The 17,309-nt window shown below is 42.0% G+C and overlaps 1 protein-coding gene across 7 annotated transcripts in view; it reads right to left on the reverse strand.

Annotated features, from left to right (window-relative positions):
- Positions 1-17,309, reverse strand: part of CPNE1 (copine 1) — a 35,199-nt gene that overhangs the window by 2,252 nt on the left and 15,638 nt on the right. For all 7 annotated transcript variants that reach the window (XM_029917558.1, XM_029917559.1, XM_029917554.1 and 4 more), the window contains 12 exons: positions 2,735-2,863; positions 2,459-2,638; positions 2,228-2,302; positions 2,075-2,146; positions 1,864-1,944; positions 1,618-1,707; positions 1,426-1,512; positions 1,198-1,284; positions 1,047-1,106; positions 830-963; positions 671-725; positions 378-429 (listed from right to left, as the gene is read on the reverse strand). In XM_029917558.1, the coding sequence (XP_029773418.1) occupies positions 378-429; positions 671-725; positions 830-963; positions 1,047-1,106; positions 1,198-1,284; positions 1,426-1,512; positions 1,618-1,707; positions 1,864-1,944; positions 2,075-2,146; positions 2,228-2,302; positions 2,459-2,638; positions 2,735-2,863 (1,102 nt within the window). The remainder of the gene's footprint in view (positions 1-377; positions 430-670; positions 726-829; positions 964-1,046; positions 1,107-1,197; positions 1,285-1,425; positions 1,513-1,617; positions 1,708-1,863; positions 1,945-2,074; positions 2,147-2,227; positions 2,303-2,458; positions 2,639-2,734; positions 2,864-17,309) is intronic.

Consider the following 17,309-nt stretch of genomic DNA (forward strand, 5'->3'; position numbering starts at 1 on the left):
AGTTGAACTAAGGCTTCCAGTGATGCCCAAATATGTACAGTGAGCTTCCAGACAAAGATGATAATACAGAGCACTTAGTACGTGTCAGGCTTAGTTCTTCAAACTTTACATATATCTTCTCCTTAAATATTCAGTATCTTGTAATATTTATCCTTTTTATGAAGCCAAAGCACACTGGCCCCAAGTCACATGGTTTTAGCAAGAAGCAAGATAAAGATTTGAGACCTAAATTTGAGTCTAGAGACTTGGCTCTAAAATCCGCTCCTCTGGACAACAGACTCAGGTATCTGCCCCTACTACCCCCACACTCATCTGCACGGGCTTGGCCCTCTAGGTGTGGACAGATCTGCCTTATGTTGGAGGTTGGAGGAACTTACCTGTGCAGTAGGGATTATTGGAGTTGAAGTTCAAGGCAAATTCATGGGAAACCTGAGGGCAAGAATGAAAATGAGGTCTTTTCCCCACAGTCATATTTGTGCAAAGGAAAATGACACTATGGTATATACCAAGCATCGTGCAGGAAATATTTAGTACTGAGTACTTGTTGTACATATGCCTATAGGGATACATCCTGCATCTCCACATAAAGCTGGGTGCCAGAGAGAGAATCAACGGCATCCCCCCAAATCAGGACCCTGACATTGAAAACAGAGGGGCTGAGGAGTCTCACCTGCCAGTCAGGGGGCACCTGGGCCCCAAATCCAAATGCTGGGAACAGCTTGTCCCTGTGGGAAGATAGTGAGTTGGAGAAGAGGCAGAGAGGGGACTGTGAGCCCAGACGCTGAAACATCTTGCAGGGAGGGGATGGGCAAGAGAACAAGTTACTCACGAATCATAGTCCTGAATCACGCTGCCCACACTCCACAGTGCTGTCAGGTACTCGTTGACCCCTGTTGGGCTCAGGTAGTGGAGGGAGTCCGGGGAGGAAGGGTCTCCATTGGAGCCCGTGAAGTCTATACCTACCTGGAAGAAAGGGAGGAGGGAAGCTGAAGGCCACCCATTTTGAGCTCCAGATCTGTTCTCTTGCCCTTGATAAAGCAACTTACAGTGAAGTTGATTTGACAGCCTCCCATCACATAGTCCAGGAATGAATACTGTGTTTCTACCTGTAGAAGAAACCAGGATCATGGCTGGGGTGAAGAAATTGGGGCCATGGAGCACAGGGGTCAGAGCTTGGGTCATATGGGCTAATCTCACCTGGCAAACCTTAACACAGACAGTCCCAGAGTTCTTGTAGCTTTTCTTTTTCTGCTGTTTCTCAGGGTGGATGCATTCAAACTCAGCCTGGTGAGGAAAGAAAAACTAGGGTAGGAAGCTCCCAGAGCATCAGCCAGAACTGGAACTGCTCTGCCCTCCATCTCTCTCTCCCTAGGGCGGCAGTCCTTTAGGCCCCTCCCAACACCCCAGAGCTGGGCTGGCACTCACCGGGACTGCTTGTAGCTGGGCCAAGCTTGTGTAGAAGGTACCAATGAGATCATGTGAACCATCACTGTCATAGTCTGAGCATCGCACCTGGGCAGGGGGAAGAAGGGGAGGTGAGTAAGTGTATATAGTGAGAATAAATCCCTCCCAGGTTCCCTGCCCCTGCTCAGTCCATTCAGGCGGCAAACTCCTCACCTGGATGGGTGTGCTGGGGTCTCCCCCACAGAAATGCTGAAGGGAAACAGAGAAGCGCTTCCATGTAGGGTTCAAGTTGTTCTTGATTACCTGAAGGTGGAGGGCAAGGCCTCTAGTAAGTTCTGGGCTGGCATATGGGGGCTGTCATCCTTCCCTACCCATGTCCAGGCTTGTTCCAAACCTGGTAATCCCGAACCCCAGGGATTCTCTCATAACCCACTCTGCCCAATCCCAGGGGTCTCACACCTCAGATCTGTATGCCAGGTGCCATTTCCCATCACCCTGACGGAAGAACTCCAAGAATGGATCCGATTTCCCCAAGAAGTCCTGTCAATGCCACAGAGATCCCAGTGTAAGTAAGACTAGAAAGAGAACTATTTTGCCAGTCCTCACCCCTGCCCCCCATCCCTGTCCCCTTAATTCTCAAATCCCAAAGGTTGACTCTTTCCAGACACACCTTCTTATCTAGGTTTCTGGCCTCCACCTCCATGGTCACTACACGATTATCCTTCATCTCCTGAGCTGATACCTAGGAAGGGGAGGCAGGAGACTATATCACCTCATGAATTCCTCTTTGATGTAACTCCCCTCCCCCAGAGTTCTTCCTTACCGTGATAGTCCCCCGTCCAGCAGGTTTTCCAGGCTTCAGCATCAAAGGCAGAGTTATTATCTGGCTGGACACAATCTGGGGCAGAGCAGGGGTGGGTGGGAGAGCAAAATCTCAGACAGGGTTAGGTCTTCCTTGACCCCCACATCCTCCATGTTCCAGACAGTCTGGGTGGTCTGTTAGGGCTCTTACTGAACATGTGTCTGAAAGATTTTAATCCCTAGCCCTACATACCTGTCCTAGGGAACACTCAGCCCCTCCTAGGAAGTCATCATCTCCCAGCTCAGGTGTCTTGTTGTCTATGTCATAGATGCCAAATCGAAGCTTCTGGACTGTTTCAAAGTGGTACTCAAGCCGCAGAGTCTTGGAGAACTCAGGGTTCGAGCAGTTCCGTACTCGCTCAGTTCGGCCGAGCTATGGGCAGAGGCCAATTAGCATAATAGTCATGCACCCCTCACCCCCCAAACAGTTCTAGCCTCCCTCCACAACCTTTAAACCCATGGTCCTCACCTCAGCCCAGTTGCCCCCTCCCACATCCTGTAAAAGGACGCAGAGTGGATCAGACTTGGAGCCGATGTCCTTGTCAATGAGGTGGTCACAGGAAATGGACAGCTGAACCAAGGTCACACAGTGGGCCATCTGGGAAAAAAAGGACCTAAGTCAAGCACTGAGGACCTTTTTCCACCCTTCCCTGACTATAGGTCCCAGCTTAGGAAGGCCAGCAGGCTTCACCCAGGCAGGGCTGGGCCTGTATCCAGCTCTATGACACCCACGGAAGAGAAGGTCCTAGAGCCTCCATACTCCTCTAATCCCCTTAGGTGAGCTCCATGGGACAGGACATGGTGGGTACAACCAACCCTGGTATGATGGGAAGATGCAGAAAAAGTGTACTGGCCTCCATCAACAACTTTGACCCCAAAATAGTCCTCACCCTAAAATCCCTATAATGCTCCCAAGACCCAGAATCCAACCCTGAATTTCTGAGACCAATGAATCTCATTCTGACCCTCTTACTGGCCCCAGAGCAGATCCTAATCCAAGTTCCAATCCCAACACTGTCTCAAACATGACCAGGATCCAGATACTACTCCCCAAAAAGTTTCTTCCTCCAATGATTTCTCACGAACTCTGGGGTCCTGCATCTTGAGATGGTGTTAGGATCCCCTCAACTCAGTCTCCTAGCTTATAATCGGCTGCTCATGTCCAACTCCTCACTACTCTCACTGCCACTACCCAGTCCAAGTCATCATCATTTGTCACTGGGTTTATGGCATTAGCCTCTTTAACTGGTCTCCCTTGTCCTATGCCATCCCCATGTCCACCCCCATCCTCACACCAACAAACTATTTCCAATATGGCAACCAGGGTGATCCTGTTAAAATGTTAAGTCAGGTCATGTAACACCTCTGCCCAAACCTTCTAATAATTTCTCATTACTGAGAAAACATCCAAACTCTAGCATGTTCTACAAAATCTTGAAAGATCTAGATCTAACTTAATTTCCTAACACCTCTCTTCCTCACTCCATTCTGGTCACACAGGTCTGCTTGCCTGTCATTCCTCAAATAAGCTTGTTTCTTCCCTCATATTATCCACATGGCTTGTTTCCTTACTCTCTCTAGGTCTTTATTCAAAATCATCTCCATTATGAAGAAAAAGGCTCTCCTTTTCTAGCTACTTAAAATTTCAACCCTACTACAACCAACACATTGCATACCAGTTTCCTGCTTTTTCTCTTTAGCATTTATCAGTGTCTAATACGCTATATATTATGTTTTCCCCACTAGAATGGAAACTAAGGGAATGTAAATATGAAGGAAGGGATATTTGTCTGTTCTGTTCACTGCTGTATCCCAAGCACTTAGATAATAAGTATTTGCTGAATGAAATCCAAAAGGCCATTTCCAGTCTCAGGTCCCAGCCCAGCCATCTCCAAACTGATGATAGTAATTATGAAGCCCCAAGCTTCTCTAATTCATCCATTTCCTCAACTAAAACACTATCTTCTTGCATGGATCACCATGACTCCCAAAGAACCCCTCCTCCTACAGTCCCCGTAACAATTATCCTCAGACTTGTTACTATCCCTGTGTCCTTGCTGACTCCTACACCTGCAGATCGTCTGTACCAACACTGCAGATGTCAGATCTCTCACCTGGCTTCACGCAGCACTCCAGGTTTTCCAGCACTATACCCCAGGATGCCTCCAGCCTTAGCCTCCCCTAAACTGACCCAGTCAATTCTTCCCTCAACCTAGTCCACAGTTAGTGCTGCTCCCATCTTGGTGCCTTGTGGTCTCCATCTGGAGTTCTATTATCAACCGATGTTGAAACGATTATTACACTTTGGCTTGTATCACAAACTGCCCATGTATTCATATCATCTCAGTCTCTGCTTGAAAGCACCCAATGATGGAAAACCCACCACTGTCTTAATCTATTTTTTAAAAATATTTTAGAGAGACAGAGAGACAGAAAATCTTAAGTAGGTTCCAAGCTTAGTGCAGAGCCCAATGTGGGGCTCAATTCCACGACACTGGAATCATGATCTGAGCTGAAATGAAGAGTCAGATATCCAACCGAATGAGCCACCCAGGCACCCCTCTCCTAATCCATTTAGATAGTCCTGCTCCATAAAGTTCCACCAAACCAACTCAAGTCTGCTGATCATTTCTACATATTTGTCCTGTATCTCCCCAGTCTAAACTTCCACAGGAAAGCCTTATTCCATCTCTCTCTCTGAGAACCCATCTGACCTGGAAGCAGTGAACCCGGCTTCCCCCTCACTGGCCCCCCCCCCCAGCTAAAATCTGGAAAAAGAGCCCCAGTTCTTTCGAATGTTGCCCCTAGAAAATGACTTGTAGACTCTGAGCAGCCTGATCTTCCCTTTGGAAGTTCCCTAAGGACAGACCCAGAGAAAAACACATACTCCCAAAGGAGTGGGACCACAGCTTCCCCAAGTCACAACCTGACTCCATGCTTCTCACTTCACACATTCTCTGCACAGAATAGAAACAAATGAAGGATGTTCATTTCACTATTGCTGAGAATAGTAAAAGACCTGAGACAGCTTAAAGGTCTACTATGTACTAAGTAAAGTATGATACATCAGAACAATGGAATGCAGAGCAGCAGTAGGTAAAATACAAGGCAGAACTATATTATATTGGTATTATATGAAAAAATATGGTCACAGAAAATGGTAAGAAAAGTAGGACTCCATTTTAAACTTCAATTGTATGTGTACATACAATAGATTTGAATATGTTGACAAAATAAATACACACACACACGAAAAAATGGACAACACACCAAAGAAATGCAACTTTAGCTGCACCTCAGCAAAGCAGGGTGAAAGCAAGCACTTTATATACTCTACACACTTCTGTATTGTTTCCATATTCTATGGTTTATTTTGAAATTTTTAAAGGGCTTCATTAGTTTTTTCCCCCCAAACCACAACCTCACTATTTAAAGCCCAGAGCCTCTACCTCTGGTTCAACAACCCCTACCTAAATTCAGAGTTCTCTTGCCTCCTCTCTGGCTTCTCCTTACCACTGCCTCAGCTAGTCTTCCTTGATGTCAGCTTCCAGAGTCTTCACCTTAATTAGAAGCCCTGCATAGCTGCCCATGGCCCTTAGATTCAGAGCCAAAATCCCTAGCAAGATCACCTTAAAGCACAACTCCAGAAAGAACATCTACACAGAATGTAGTAGTTGTGTAATATGGTGACCCAGCATCCCTAAAACTTCAACCTTCAAACCCCTTCCCAGTCTGCCCCACCTCCTACCATTTTACTGCCCAACCAAACAGTAATCCAAAGCTATTTCTGGTTCCTCAAAAATATGCAAAAGCTGATACCTCTGACTTCCCTGCCTAAAAAATATCTTGACACCCAAAGTTCTGCTATGATATCATTGCTTTATGAAGCCTTGCCCACAATCCCCAAGTAAAATTTATCATCTCTCCTCTGGATGATTACATGGCTTCCTCATCATCTTCCTGCAAACACACGCATGCATACACAGTGTTTATTAACCAAACAGAAATTAGGTCATACCATATTTCTGCTTAAAACTCTGGAATGGCATCACAAAACACTCCACGTCCAAAGTTCCTACCATGGTCTACAAGGCCCTCCCTGCAAGACCAGACCCTTATCTAACTAATCATCTAGCCATATAAGTATGCTCCAACCAGGTTTCATTTCTGACACAAGTATACACATCAATTTCATTCCCTATATGAGAGCTTCTACACAGTCTTCATTCATATACACCCCAGAAAATAAGCTGTATTAGAGGTGGAACCATGTCTGGTTTGCCTATCTATCTCCAGTATCTACAACAGGACCTAACCTATGGTAGGTATTCAATAAATTAAATATTAGTGATTTAACCCTAAAACTGCCACCAAAATTTTGACTTTTGTCTGTCTATCCTCATAATCTATGGACTCCTTGGAACTAGGGCTGGGTATTATTTTTGTATCCCTAATATCAGCTGCTTAGTACACAGTACTCATAATGACCATTTGCTGAATAAATGGTAATGTGCTTTTGCCCAACTCAAACTTTCAGGCCTTTTCCATTTGAATTACTGTTCAGCAGTAAATCTTCTCTATTTGATCTTGCATAACTGAGCTTTAAAATTTAAATGCAGGACTCCTGGAACTCAAAACTAAGGACAATTTAAAAATGAGCAAAAACTTTGATCAGAAACTTCATAAAAGAAAATACATGGATTGGAAATATATAAAGGAAGAGTGATCAACAGCACTAATCATCAAGGGAATGAAAATTAAAACCACAATGAGATACTATCACACACGCCCACCACAATGGCTAAAAGTAGAAAAACTGATAATACCAAATGTTGGCAAGGATGTGAAAGTCTCATATATTGTTAGTGAAAGCATTAAATATACCACTTTGGAAACAGTTTAGCAGCTTTTTAAAAAACCAAATATACATCTGGTCAAAGAACAATTCCACTCCTAGATCTTTATCCAAAAGAAAACATTATGTCCACAAAAGATTTATACAAGAATGTTCATAGCTGCTTTATTTATAATAGTCAAAAACTTGAAACTGCTCGTGTCCATCAATATGAGAATGAATAAACCATAATATTTATACATGTAAAAGAAAACGATGCAGTAACAAAAAGAAACCATTAATATCTGCAACATGGATGAATCTGAAGCATATAATACAGATTCCACTTATAAAGTTTTAAGACAGGTAAAACTAATCTATAATGAAATTCAGAATAGTGGTTATTCCTGCTGTGTCGCCGGGGAGGGGCAGATATTAACTGAGAAGGAGAGAACTCTAGAGGGAATGGAAAAGTTCCTTATCTGATAGGAATGTGAACCATAAATGCATTTTTCATTACCATCTAATGATACACTTAATGTATATGTAAATGTTACCAACCTTCCCCCAAAACCTATAAGAAATGATGAACTCAAGACATGTTGGAATATTTATGGATGAAGTGTGCTAATACTTGCCATTTCTTTGAAATGCATCAAAAAAATATGTTGAATGGATACGTGGTAAAATATAGGGACATTTAAATTGTAGAACTTAAATAGTAGATATATGGATATTTACTATATAATTTTTTCAACTTTTCTGTATACTCAAAGTTTTCACAATAAAATGTTGAGGAAAAATTTAAGTGGAAGACTTAAAATGGAGTGCTTACGGGTTTATCCCTGACACTTTGTTGAGAACTACAAAGTATTAGCAGTAAGTATCTGTGGTGGTGAGGTTACAGCCAAGAACTGGAGCTGTGGTCTTTCCCTCCCTCCAGGGCTTCTCCAAGATCCCAGAGACAAAGAGACTTATGCTCTCAGGTACTTTGGCAGTGAGACAGGTGCTTCTTCCTGTGCTAGGACTCGATTTTCTGGCAGATAAGAGCATTCTTTCCTAGTCTATTACCATTTTCACCCCTTTCCCCACAGCTATTCTATCCTTTCTTAGTTTCTTTTCTGACCAGACTAAACCTCAATCAGAATGCTGTGGACCCACATGTGCAAATGGTATGGGATTCTATTTCTGAGAGTGGGAGCTTCCTGTGCTACCACAGTTGTTTTTCACAAATCTACCCCCTTTGCTTCTCACTGGACTTAGCAATTCTTTATAAGCAAGTCTTTACAATGTATAGTTTCCGATCCTTTGAGTCATGTTCCCTTTACATTACCTAATGTCTGGGAGTATTATTTCTCTCCCAAATCCTGTTAATTTCCTTTAAAATTCAGCTCCAAGACTACCTGTTTGTAAATCTTACATAATTAAAACTTCTAGCTCATGTCATTCTTCTGTTCCATATCCTTTGAACAGCTACATCCTTAAGCCAGACTCCTTTACTTTTCATCTAGTGACATTATAATTAATCCCATGGGACTTTCAGCTTCCTTCATAGGGCTGATATTTTAGAAAGCCATATTATATATCACATTTGAGTGGGTCAATAAAAGTCTCAGAAATTTTCTCACTTATTTTTGTAAGAGAGGTCTGGCTAATATTTGCCAGGTCTTTGTACACTCTCTTCTGAACCAGCATATCTTGCCTGGATGTCTATTAACAATCTCTACATTTCTTTTTTTCTTTTTTCTTTTTTTATGTTTTATTTATTTTTGAGAGAGAGAGCGACATCGTGAGCAGAGGAGGATCAGAGAGAGAGGGAGACACAGAATCCGAAGATAGGCTCCAGGCTCTGAGCTGTCAGCACAGAGTCTGATGCGGGGCTCGAAGCCACGAACTGCAAGATCATGACCTGAGCTGAAGCCAGACGCTCAACCGACTGAGCCACCCAGAAGCCCCAGTCTCTGCATTTCTTAACTGGTCTCAGTTCAACAAAGTCATAGATGTTCCATGACTCCAACCCAACAATACCCAGCTTCTCATAAACTTATTTAAGTGCTTACTATCTATTACCTCTAGTAGACTATAAATTCAACAAGGGAAGAAACAAGATCTGTCTTGTTCCCATTCTAGGGACACACATAGCAGGTGCTTTGTAAGTATCTATTGAATTAATACTAGGAAAGGAATGATAATCCAGGAATTCAGAAATGACCCAAATCTAGTCCTAGCCTGCTGCTGAAACCATCAAGAAGAAATGAGCTTTCTAGGAATATTCAACTCTAGACTAGCTTGTTATTTCTATGTGCCCTCAGCACCCCCAAGCCTTCCATTCTATGCTAGTCAGGAACTGCAAGCAGAAACAACTAAGTATATATAGCACCAATCCTTTCTTCCTTTGTCTTCTACCACTTGAAGCCTCATTCCCTTGTCTCCACTGTAGGCTGCTTTCCTCTATTGGTGGAAATAAAAAAGAACTGAGTGAGCATCTAATCCAAATCCCTCAATTCAAGGCAGAGAGGTAAAATGTTAGATTTAGCTAAAGCCACATACATGGTTAAACAAAAGGAGGACTGGAACTCAAATATTCCAACATCTACCTTGTCTAGAACTTTGATTTCTTTTTTATTATTTATTTTTGAGAGACAGAATGTGAACGGGGAGGTGCAGAGAAAGAGGGAGACACAGAATCCGAAGCAGGGTCCAGGCTCTGAGCTGTCAGCACAGAGCCAGACATGGGGCTCAAACTTAGAGACTGTGAGATCATGACCTGAGCTGAAGCCAGACACTTAACTAACTGAGCCACCTAGGTGCTCCTCTCCTCTAGAACCTTGGACTGTAGTTATATACTTCTCTCCTGAAGAACTTTCCTTCTTGTATCCAACAGCAACATAATGTAGTGGGCAAAAGTATGGGTTCTGCAGTCAAATGACCAGGCTCCAAATACTGCCCTTACTCCTCTCCCTGGCCACAATGAGATACTACTACATAAATAAAATGATGTCCTACTTATATAATTTGGGCAAAATACTCTCTAAGCCTCAGGTTCCTCAAGAGTAAAATGGGGTTATGATATAATCCTTTTCTAAAGATGTATACAATGTATGCAAGGTGGTTATCACATCCTGGAACTATTATTACCAGTAAGTATTAGCTATTACTTATCCTTCAAGCCTAGCTCTTATATGTTCTCTTTTTCATAATATTTCCATCACTTAACAACTTTTCACCCTGGACTACTATATTCAATCCACACCACAAATTATTCTGTCAATGTTTCCAGCTCCTTGATGTTCATAAAATATCAAACACCTTTAGAACAAATATTGTTTCAGCATCTCCTATTTCACACAGCACAGACATAAGCACATGACAGCAATTCAAAACACCTTGAGGGAGGTTTGTAGCAGTGTGCTGGAGCAGGCCTGGATGGTTTGCAAGAAGTTAATTTCATAAGCTAATTTGGTAAAGGTTTAAGCCACAGAGATGGGACAAATCTTATAAATCAGGGCTTCTTCCCTTCCTCCAGCTAGCCACTTTACCATTGTTGATAGGGAATCCCACTCTGCTAATAGCGAGTAACCTGTCCTGTTTTGTATGGCATCCCCCTCCCTGCCTTGGAGATTCTAACTCTGCTCTTCATAAATCCAAGAACAGATCTGTTCTCCTGGATCCACCTGGATCCATTCAGTGCCAGCAGAGCTGAAACTCATTGGTCCTTCATGCTCAGGAACTATACCGCCTCTTCCCTTCCCAAAATCCTAACAAAGAAAGAAACCAGGTTTCAATCCCATTTCCACACTTCCAAGAGGAAGAAAGAGCACCCAAGTGTCTGGGTGGCAGGATCATTCCAACAAACCAAAGCCATGTTCACAACTCCTGCTGCCTACCTTGGCATGCTGGAGCAGCTCAGATGCTAGATCGAGTTCCTGAAAGCCAATCCGGAAATTCTCCACAGGCTCCCAATGGGCGGAACACCACCCATGTAATACTCTTTTCCCTTCAGATTGAAAAGACAAAGTATGCCCACCACCACTGTTCCTTTCCTTCTCTGCCTCATCAAGGAAGATGGATACAGTAGACAAATCTTGCTTCTCCCTCCATAACACAAAGATTCCTCAAATTTAAATTAGCAACCCCAAAGACAGCCTTACGGGTCACAAACTGAAAATATGTAAATAAGTAAATCCTTACTTAAAAATCTTTACTATAAAACTACACACTCTTTATTCATATATATGACTATAGGCCACTAAAATTGTGTTTACATAATGTTAAGCAATAATTTGGTTTAGATCCTGTAATACTAAGAAGTCTGGTTGCCACTGTATTTGGCAATACTGTAAAGCTTAAGGTGTCAATGTCACACAAAAAATGAAAAGGGGGAAAATATGGTATAGTCACAGGGTTTCCCATCCTGCTATATTCTGTGATGGTCAAAATAGTTTGGAGGTCAAACTACATCAGCATCCCCAAAAGATGTATCCAAAGTTCAACAAATACAAATGGTGTCCAACTCTTCAAAGGGAACCTAGCTAGAGGAGTGAATTTGGTATCGGGAAAACAAACTGAAGAAGAACACATAGCCTTCAAGCAAGACAGGACTGTACTGGTGGGAGTTTTCCTCAGCCATAGGACTCTGAATGTGTTTATACGCCTCCACCTGCCTACCTCAAAATAAACAGAGTACTGGAGCAAGGCCAGAGTCCCTTCCTTCCCCAGCAGGCTCAAGACCCCCTGACAGAAAGGTGCTGCCAGTGGCCCCTCACATCCTCTCCCAAAAGGGACAGGCACTGATTATTAAAGAAGGGGTTCTGCCTCTGGAGTCATGCAGGCAGCTTATGACTGAATATTATCTGCTCACCCTTAACTACAAGTGCTAAATGTGTTAACTGATCCTCTTCTCAGTGCTCATAAATGGATCCTTTCGTGGTATCATCATTTAACTTGTTGGTTCATGGGACAACCAAGAAAATGTCTCTGGTCTACCTGCCTCAGTGGACCTAACTGGAATGAATGAAGATCTTCCCTACTTTCTTCTCCTATATGAATTTCTCAAGCAGCAGTGAGACTACTGTCACACTCAGAAAAAGCAACAGAGCTGTAACCAGACCGAAATTCTGAGTTCCACTCTCCTTTCATTAGTTTAAGGTTCAAATTACCTACAAACTTCCAGACACAGAAAGGCTGGGTACATAGACTCACAGAAGCTTGAAACTGGACATACTTGGATTATCTAGCTTAATCTCATTTTCTAAAACACTATGGCCAGAGAAAGGAAATAATTAGCCTCTGGGATACACAACAACTGATGAATCACAACCGAACTGCCTGAGAATGTGATTTCTATTACATACATGTTAGCAACAGCTCAGACCTTGTAATCCAGTCCAATCTGAAATCCACTTGGCCACTCCACATGAGCAGTGAGGCTCATGTGATCTCTTCCCATGACCTGTACTAACTAGCCTTATACACTGATGGAAAATAATTCTGCATCTATCACATGTTCTATTTCCATCAGGGCAGGAATACAGGAACTGCTGGACTTCACATTTATAGGACTTATCAAAGAAGTAAACTTTAACAAGAACAAATTCTGCAAGTTGTATAACTCAACTCAGGAAAATGTGATTTATACCAAAAATTACATAGAACACCCACTAGGCAGCCAATTCTGCCCCCAGCCTGCCCTGCTGGAATCTACATTCTTTTAATCTACCTTCTTTTAACTAGATACCTGCCTATTACCTGCAGAGTGTAGAAGACAACAGTACAGGACCACCTTCCCGAGCATTTCCAGTGTGGCATATAGCATAAATTAGCCGAGTAAACAGCAGCAGACCAGAGCTTTGGAAAAAGGAAGCTACCTACTATTTATAATGCAAGCACTCCTTAACTGGAATAAACCAACGTGGGATACACAGGTCTTAAAAATGAGTTGTTCTTCAGAATTTGTATGTTAGGGAAGCTAGGAAATAAAAAGTGGACTTGAACAATAAGGAAACCACATTACAATGATCTGCCCACTTGCCACTGTAGATGGGGTGCAGGGCAGGGTGCAGTGGGGAGAAGGGAGAAGATTCTAGTTCTGCTGCTGGATTCTGGTGTAGGATTAATAAGTTTATAATATAAGACCTAATTAGTGAAAAAGGTAACTGTAGCCCATGAAAATGGTAAATGAGGCAAATAAATTGCCTCCAAAAAAAACCTGCCAACATAAAAAGAGGAAAGGTTAGGAGGAACACAACAAAATTCAAAAACTCAAAAGTAAATAAACAGCTGAAATAGGCAACACAGCTAAGAGCAAAATGACAGGGGATAACTTTTCTTATATTCTAAATCTATACTGTCCAAAAGCATGGCCTCCTACCCACAAGTGGATATGGAGCACCTGAAATATGCTTAGTTCAAATCACAATGTACTATAAAATATGTATTAAAAATTTGGTTTAAAAAACCCCTCAATTTTTATAGTATACTGAAATGGTAACATTTCAGGATATACTGAGTTAAATGTATTATTAATTTCACTTTTTTTTTAGCCTTTTTCATGGCTACTAGAAAAATTTAAATAGCGTAAGTGACTCCCATTTCTATTGTACAGTGTTGCCTATCATAGGGAATCTCCAAAGATCAGACATGGAAAAGTAAATTCTCTGTTGCTCTGTGAACCTAGAATTGTGCTGTTCAACACAGTAGCCACTAGCCACATGTGGCTTATTTAATAGTAGCTACTACAGGGGCGCCTGGGTGGCTCAGTTGGTTAAGTGTTCAACTCTTGATTTCAGCTCAGGTCATGATCTCAGTTTGTGGGATCAATCCCCATGTCTGGCTCTGCACTGTCAGTGGAACCTACTTGGAATTCTCCCTCCCTCCCTCCCTGTCCCCCATCTACTCATGAGCTCTCTCTCAAAAAAAAAAAAAAAAAAAAAAAGCTACTACAGTAGTATATGGGTGCAGATGAGAACATTTCCATTGGACAAAACTCTATTGGATAGTGCTGGTCTGGAATAACAAGAACAAAGTGGACATTTCATATAGAAAACTACAACTATCCAATCAATGTAAAACTAGAAAAGAATGATTGTCCAATAGTCAACTATGTATAACTGGTTAAACTGATGAGAGAATTCACTTATGAATGCCTTATTAGACCATTTGTTTATAAGAAGTGGTATATGGCAACTAGTCAAAAAGTTATTAAAAAGATAAAAGATTCTATCCCTCTACTAGGTCAGGACACCCCTAGTACCAACCTTTACCTGCCTGCCTTACTCACCATTCAGCTCAGTCACACCACTCAGGCTACACATTATGGAACAACTTTAAGAGTTTCCAGGAAAAATACCATTTTAGGTAGTGAGTGCCATTGTGGTCCTTCACACAATCATTTCGTTTTACTAAATATTATGTCCCCAGGACCTTGGTTAGAGATCATGCCTTCCCTCAGCTTACACACAAGGTTTCCATTACACTTGTTCGGTCTGACCATTTAGCAACTAGCCAGGAAACTCTTTATCCAGTTCCTGTGGGACATGAGTGTACCCTGTACCTGCACAAGTACAACGGAACACTTACTTGTATAATTTAAAACCTTGGGTCTTTAAGAACAGATATCTTATTTTGCTTCCTTTTCTACCACAGGACACAGAAGTACTGGGTGCATAACACTGCTCAAAAAATTTAGTTAGCATGGGTTACTGCTAGGGCTAAGCTGATTATCCACATGAAACTGTCTTAAAAGCTTGGAGGCAAAAGACATGTCCAATTCCAACTTGTCAATTCAATGACCACTGAAGCAAGGATAACTGGAAGCATCTACTTCAGAAAGAGCTGCATTATTTTTTCCACTTTAGCCAGATTTATAGCAGAGGGACCCTGCTAGTCCCACAGACCCACACCACAGAAGGGAGTTCTGTATAAAGGACATGACCATCACTGTACAGCAACACCGTATGTGGGGGAGTGTAGTGGAGGATGGCCTTAACTCACGACCAAGTGGAACAAAGGGAAAATGAAATCAGCAAGAGCACCAGTTAGTATGATTTAAGACCCCTTAAGTATCTCAATTTCTTTACCCTTAAGCATTCCCCACTCTGCAAAGACTAACAGGTGTCTTATGGTAGACATGGTTGTTACATTTGGTATGTAGCACAAATGCTTAAATGACAAATCTTATTTACTATGAAGAACAGTGAGTGAACTGACATCCCCCCCACCAATCCCTCGCCCCCACCATTAAGAAGCTAGACTACAGAGATAGCAGTGAGAAACTCTGGTTACCAGCAGGTAAGCAGATAAAAGTGGGCAAACTGGCAGTATCAGAACGGAGAGGGAATTAAACACTAAGGGGCAGCCTCTTTGAATATAGTACAGCTTATTCCTGGAAGTGTTACAATTCTTCAACACCTGACCCTCTCCATACTGAATTATGTTCCACTGCTGGTCATGCCTCTATTTTCCCCCCAAAAGTCACCTCCTCCTTCTCTCAATATGAAATAGCAAGCCTTTGGCTGATTGGGGAAAATGACTTGAAATATTAGGTTACTAAAATCAGAATCCAGATGTCTGGTTGAGCGGGGCGGGGGGGGGGGGGGCAATGTCTGTTGTGTCATTTAACCACTTCTCTACAACTGGTGTTTTCTTAGTATCTATGGTTTAACTATCAACGTTTTCACTAGGGGAAAGTCTTGGGCCTCTTAAAAGAATTCAAAGATAACAGTTAATGAGATTTTCCTCAGCCCTATTTCCTCTGGCCAGATTTTTAAGAGTGCTGCCCTTCTGGACCCTGGGGCTAGAATGCTTTCATCATTTCATCAAGTGGCTTACTTTTTGCCCCTTCTGGACTCTTCAGTAGTAGAGCAATATGTAGAAAAGCACTGCCACCTTAGCTGCTAGTTGTTAGTTATGCTGATCCAGAAAAGGAGCCATATTCTAAGAAGCTTCTGAGATCCTCTGGCATAAAGCTCAAGGTAACAAGAATAAATCCAGGAAGCACAGTAAAGAATTAACATTTACATGAACAGGCACCATTAAGAGATGAACTTGCTCATATTGTTAAACAGAAGAGTTTTTCGGGGAAATGTCACTACAGCATCAAAGAAATGTGCTACCACCAGAGTATACTCTTTCCAGAACATTTTAGAGAAGCCAATGCAATCTATCAGATTTTATACTAAGACAAAACTGATATCAAGCAATTGTTTAATTAAAAAGGGTAGTCTTAAGTTTGGATTCTACCATATCCCATAAAAGCTCTGCTTCTGAGGAGGGGGAGTAAGGAGAATGGTGGCGATGCATAAACTAATAAGCAATTTCTTGCAGTAAAACACTGGAAAGCACACAACAAGGAATCAAAGTGAGGGCTCTCTACTGAGGAAGAAAACAGAATGTATTATTAGCATACAGTTTATCTCTTTAAGACGGTAAGGGCCATCTGGGTATCTGTAGGCAGCTGATTTCACCCTGTGATTTTTCAAATGCTTAGTCAAACTTTCATAATTTTAGAACAGTTCAGCAACCACCTGGAATTAAGTATAAGTCTAAATCCCTCTCAAACAACTTCAGTATTGAAACTCAAAACAGACTAAAAACTCTTTCATGATGAGGGTAAAAGTTCTATTTTTCAAGAGCCTTGGTTAGAAGGAACAGCCCACTAACTTATCTGCAACTCCAATCCAAATCTTTTTTAAGGCCTCTGGAGTTTATGGAAACTTTTCATCTGCTAATTTTTTTTAGCAGTTGAATAAATGTGGGAGGGACAAAAACAGAGCATCAAGTCAGAAAACAGCAGTATTTTTGATTCCTCTCCCCTTTTCCCCACCTCAAAATACCTCACATAATAATGCAAGAATAAGTAAACAAAAAAGAAAAAGTTGTAGAAGCATGTGCAACTGACAATGCATTCTGAAGATTTCTTTTTCCATTTCTTAAAGTAATCAGATTTTTAAAAAGACAATTCACAGCCCCTGTAAGACTCCCTCCGTAAAAAGGAGCATCTGGTTTCTGGTTGAGTCCACATAGCGAAGTGGCTTGCTAGCACAGCACACAGATCAAAGTCTGAAAACGTGGGCACCACAGATTTGACCTAGAATCAAGTTTCCTCCCTGCCGTTCCAGGTATCTTCTTTTCACACTTTATTCAGCATTAGCAGACGCGGATAAGCAACAATGGTTATTACCTCCAAGATCACCAAATCCACCTTTCCAAA

Source organism: Suricata suricatta, chromosome 12, assembly GCF_006229205.1.
Source record: "Suricata suricatta isolate VVHF042 chromosome 12, meerkat_22Aug2017_6uvM2_HiC, whole genome shotgun sequence".
Lineage (NCBI taxonomy): Eukaryota > Metazoa > Chordata > Mammalia > Carnivora > Herpestidae > Suricata > Suricata suricatta.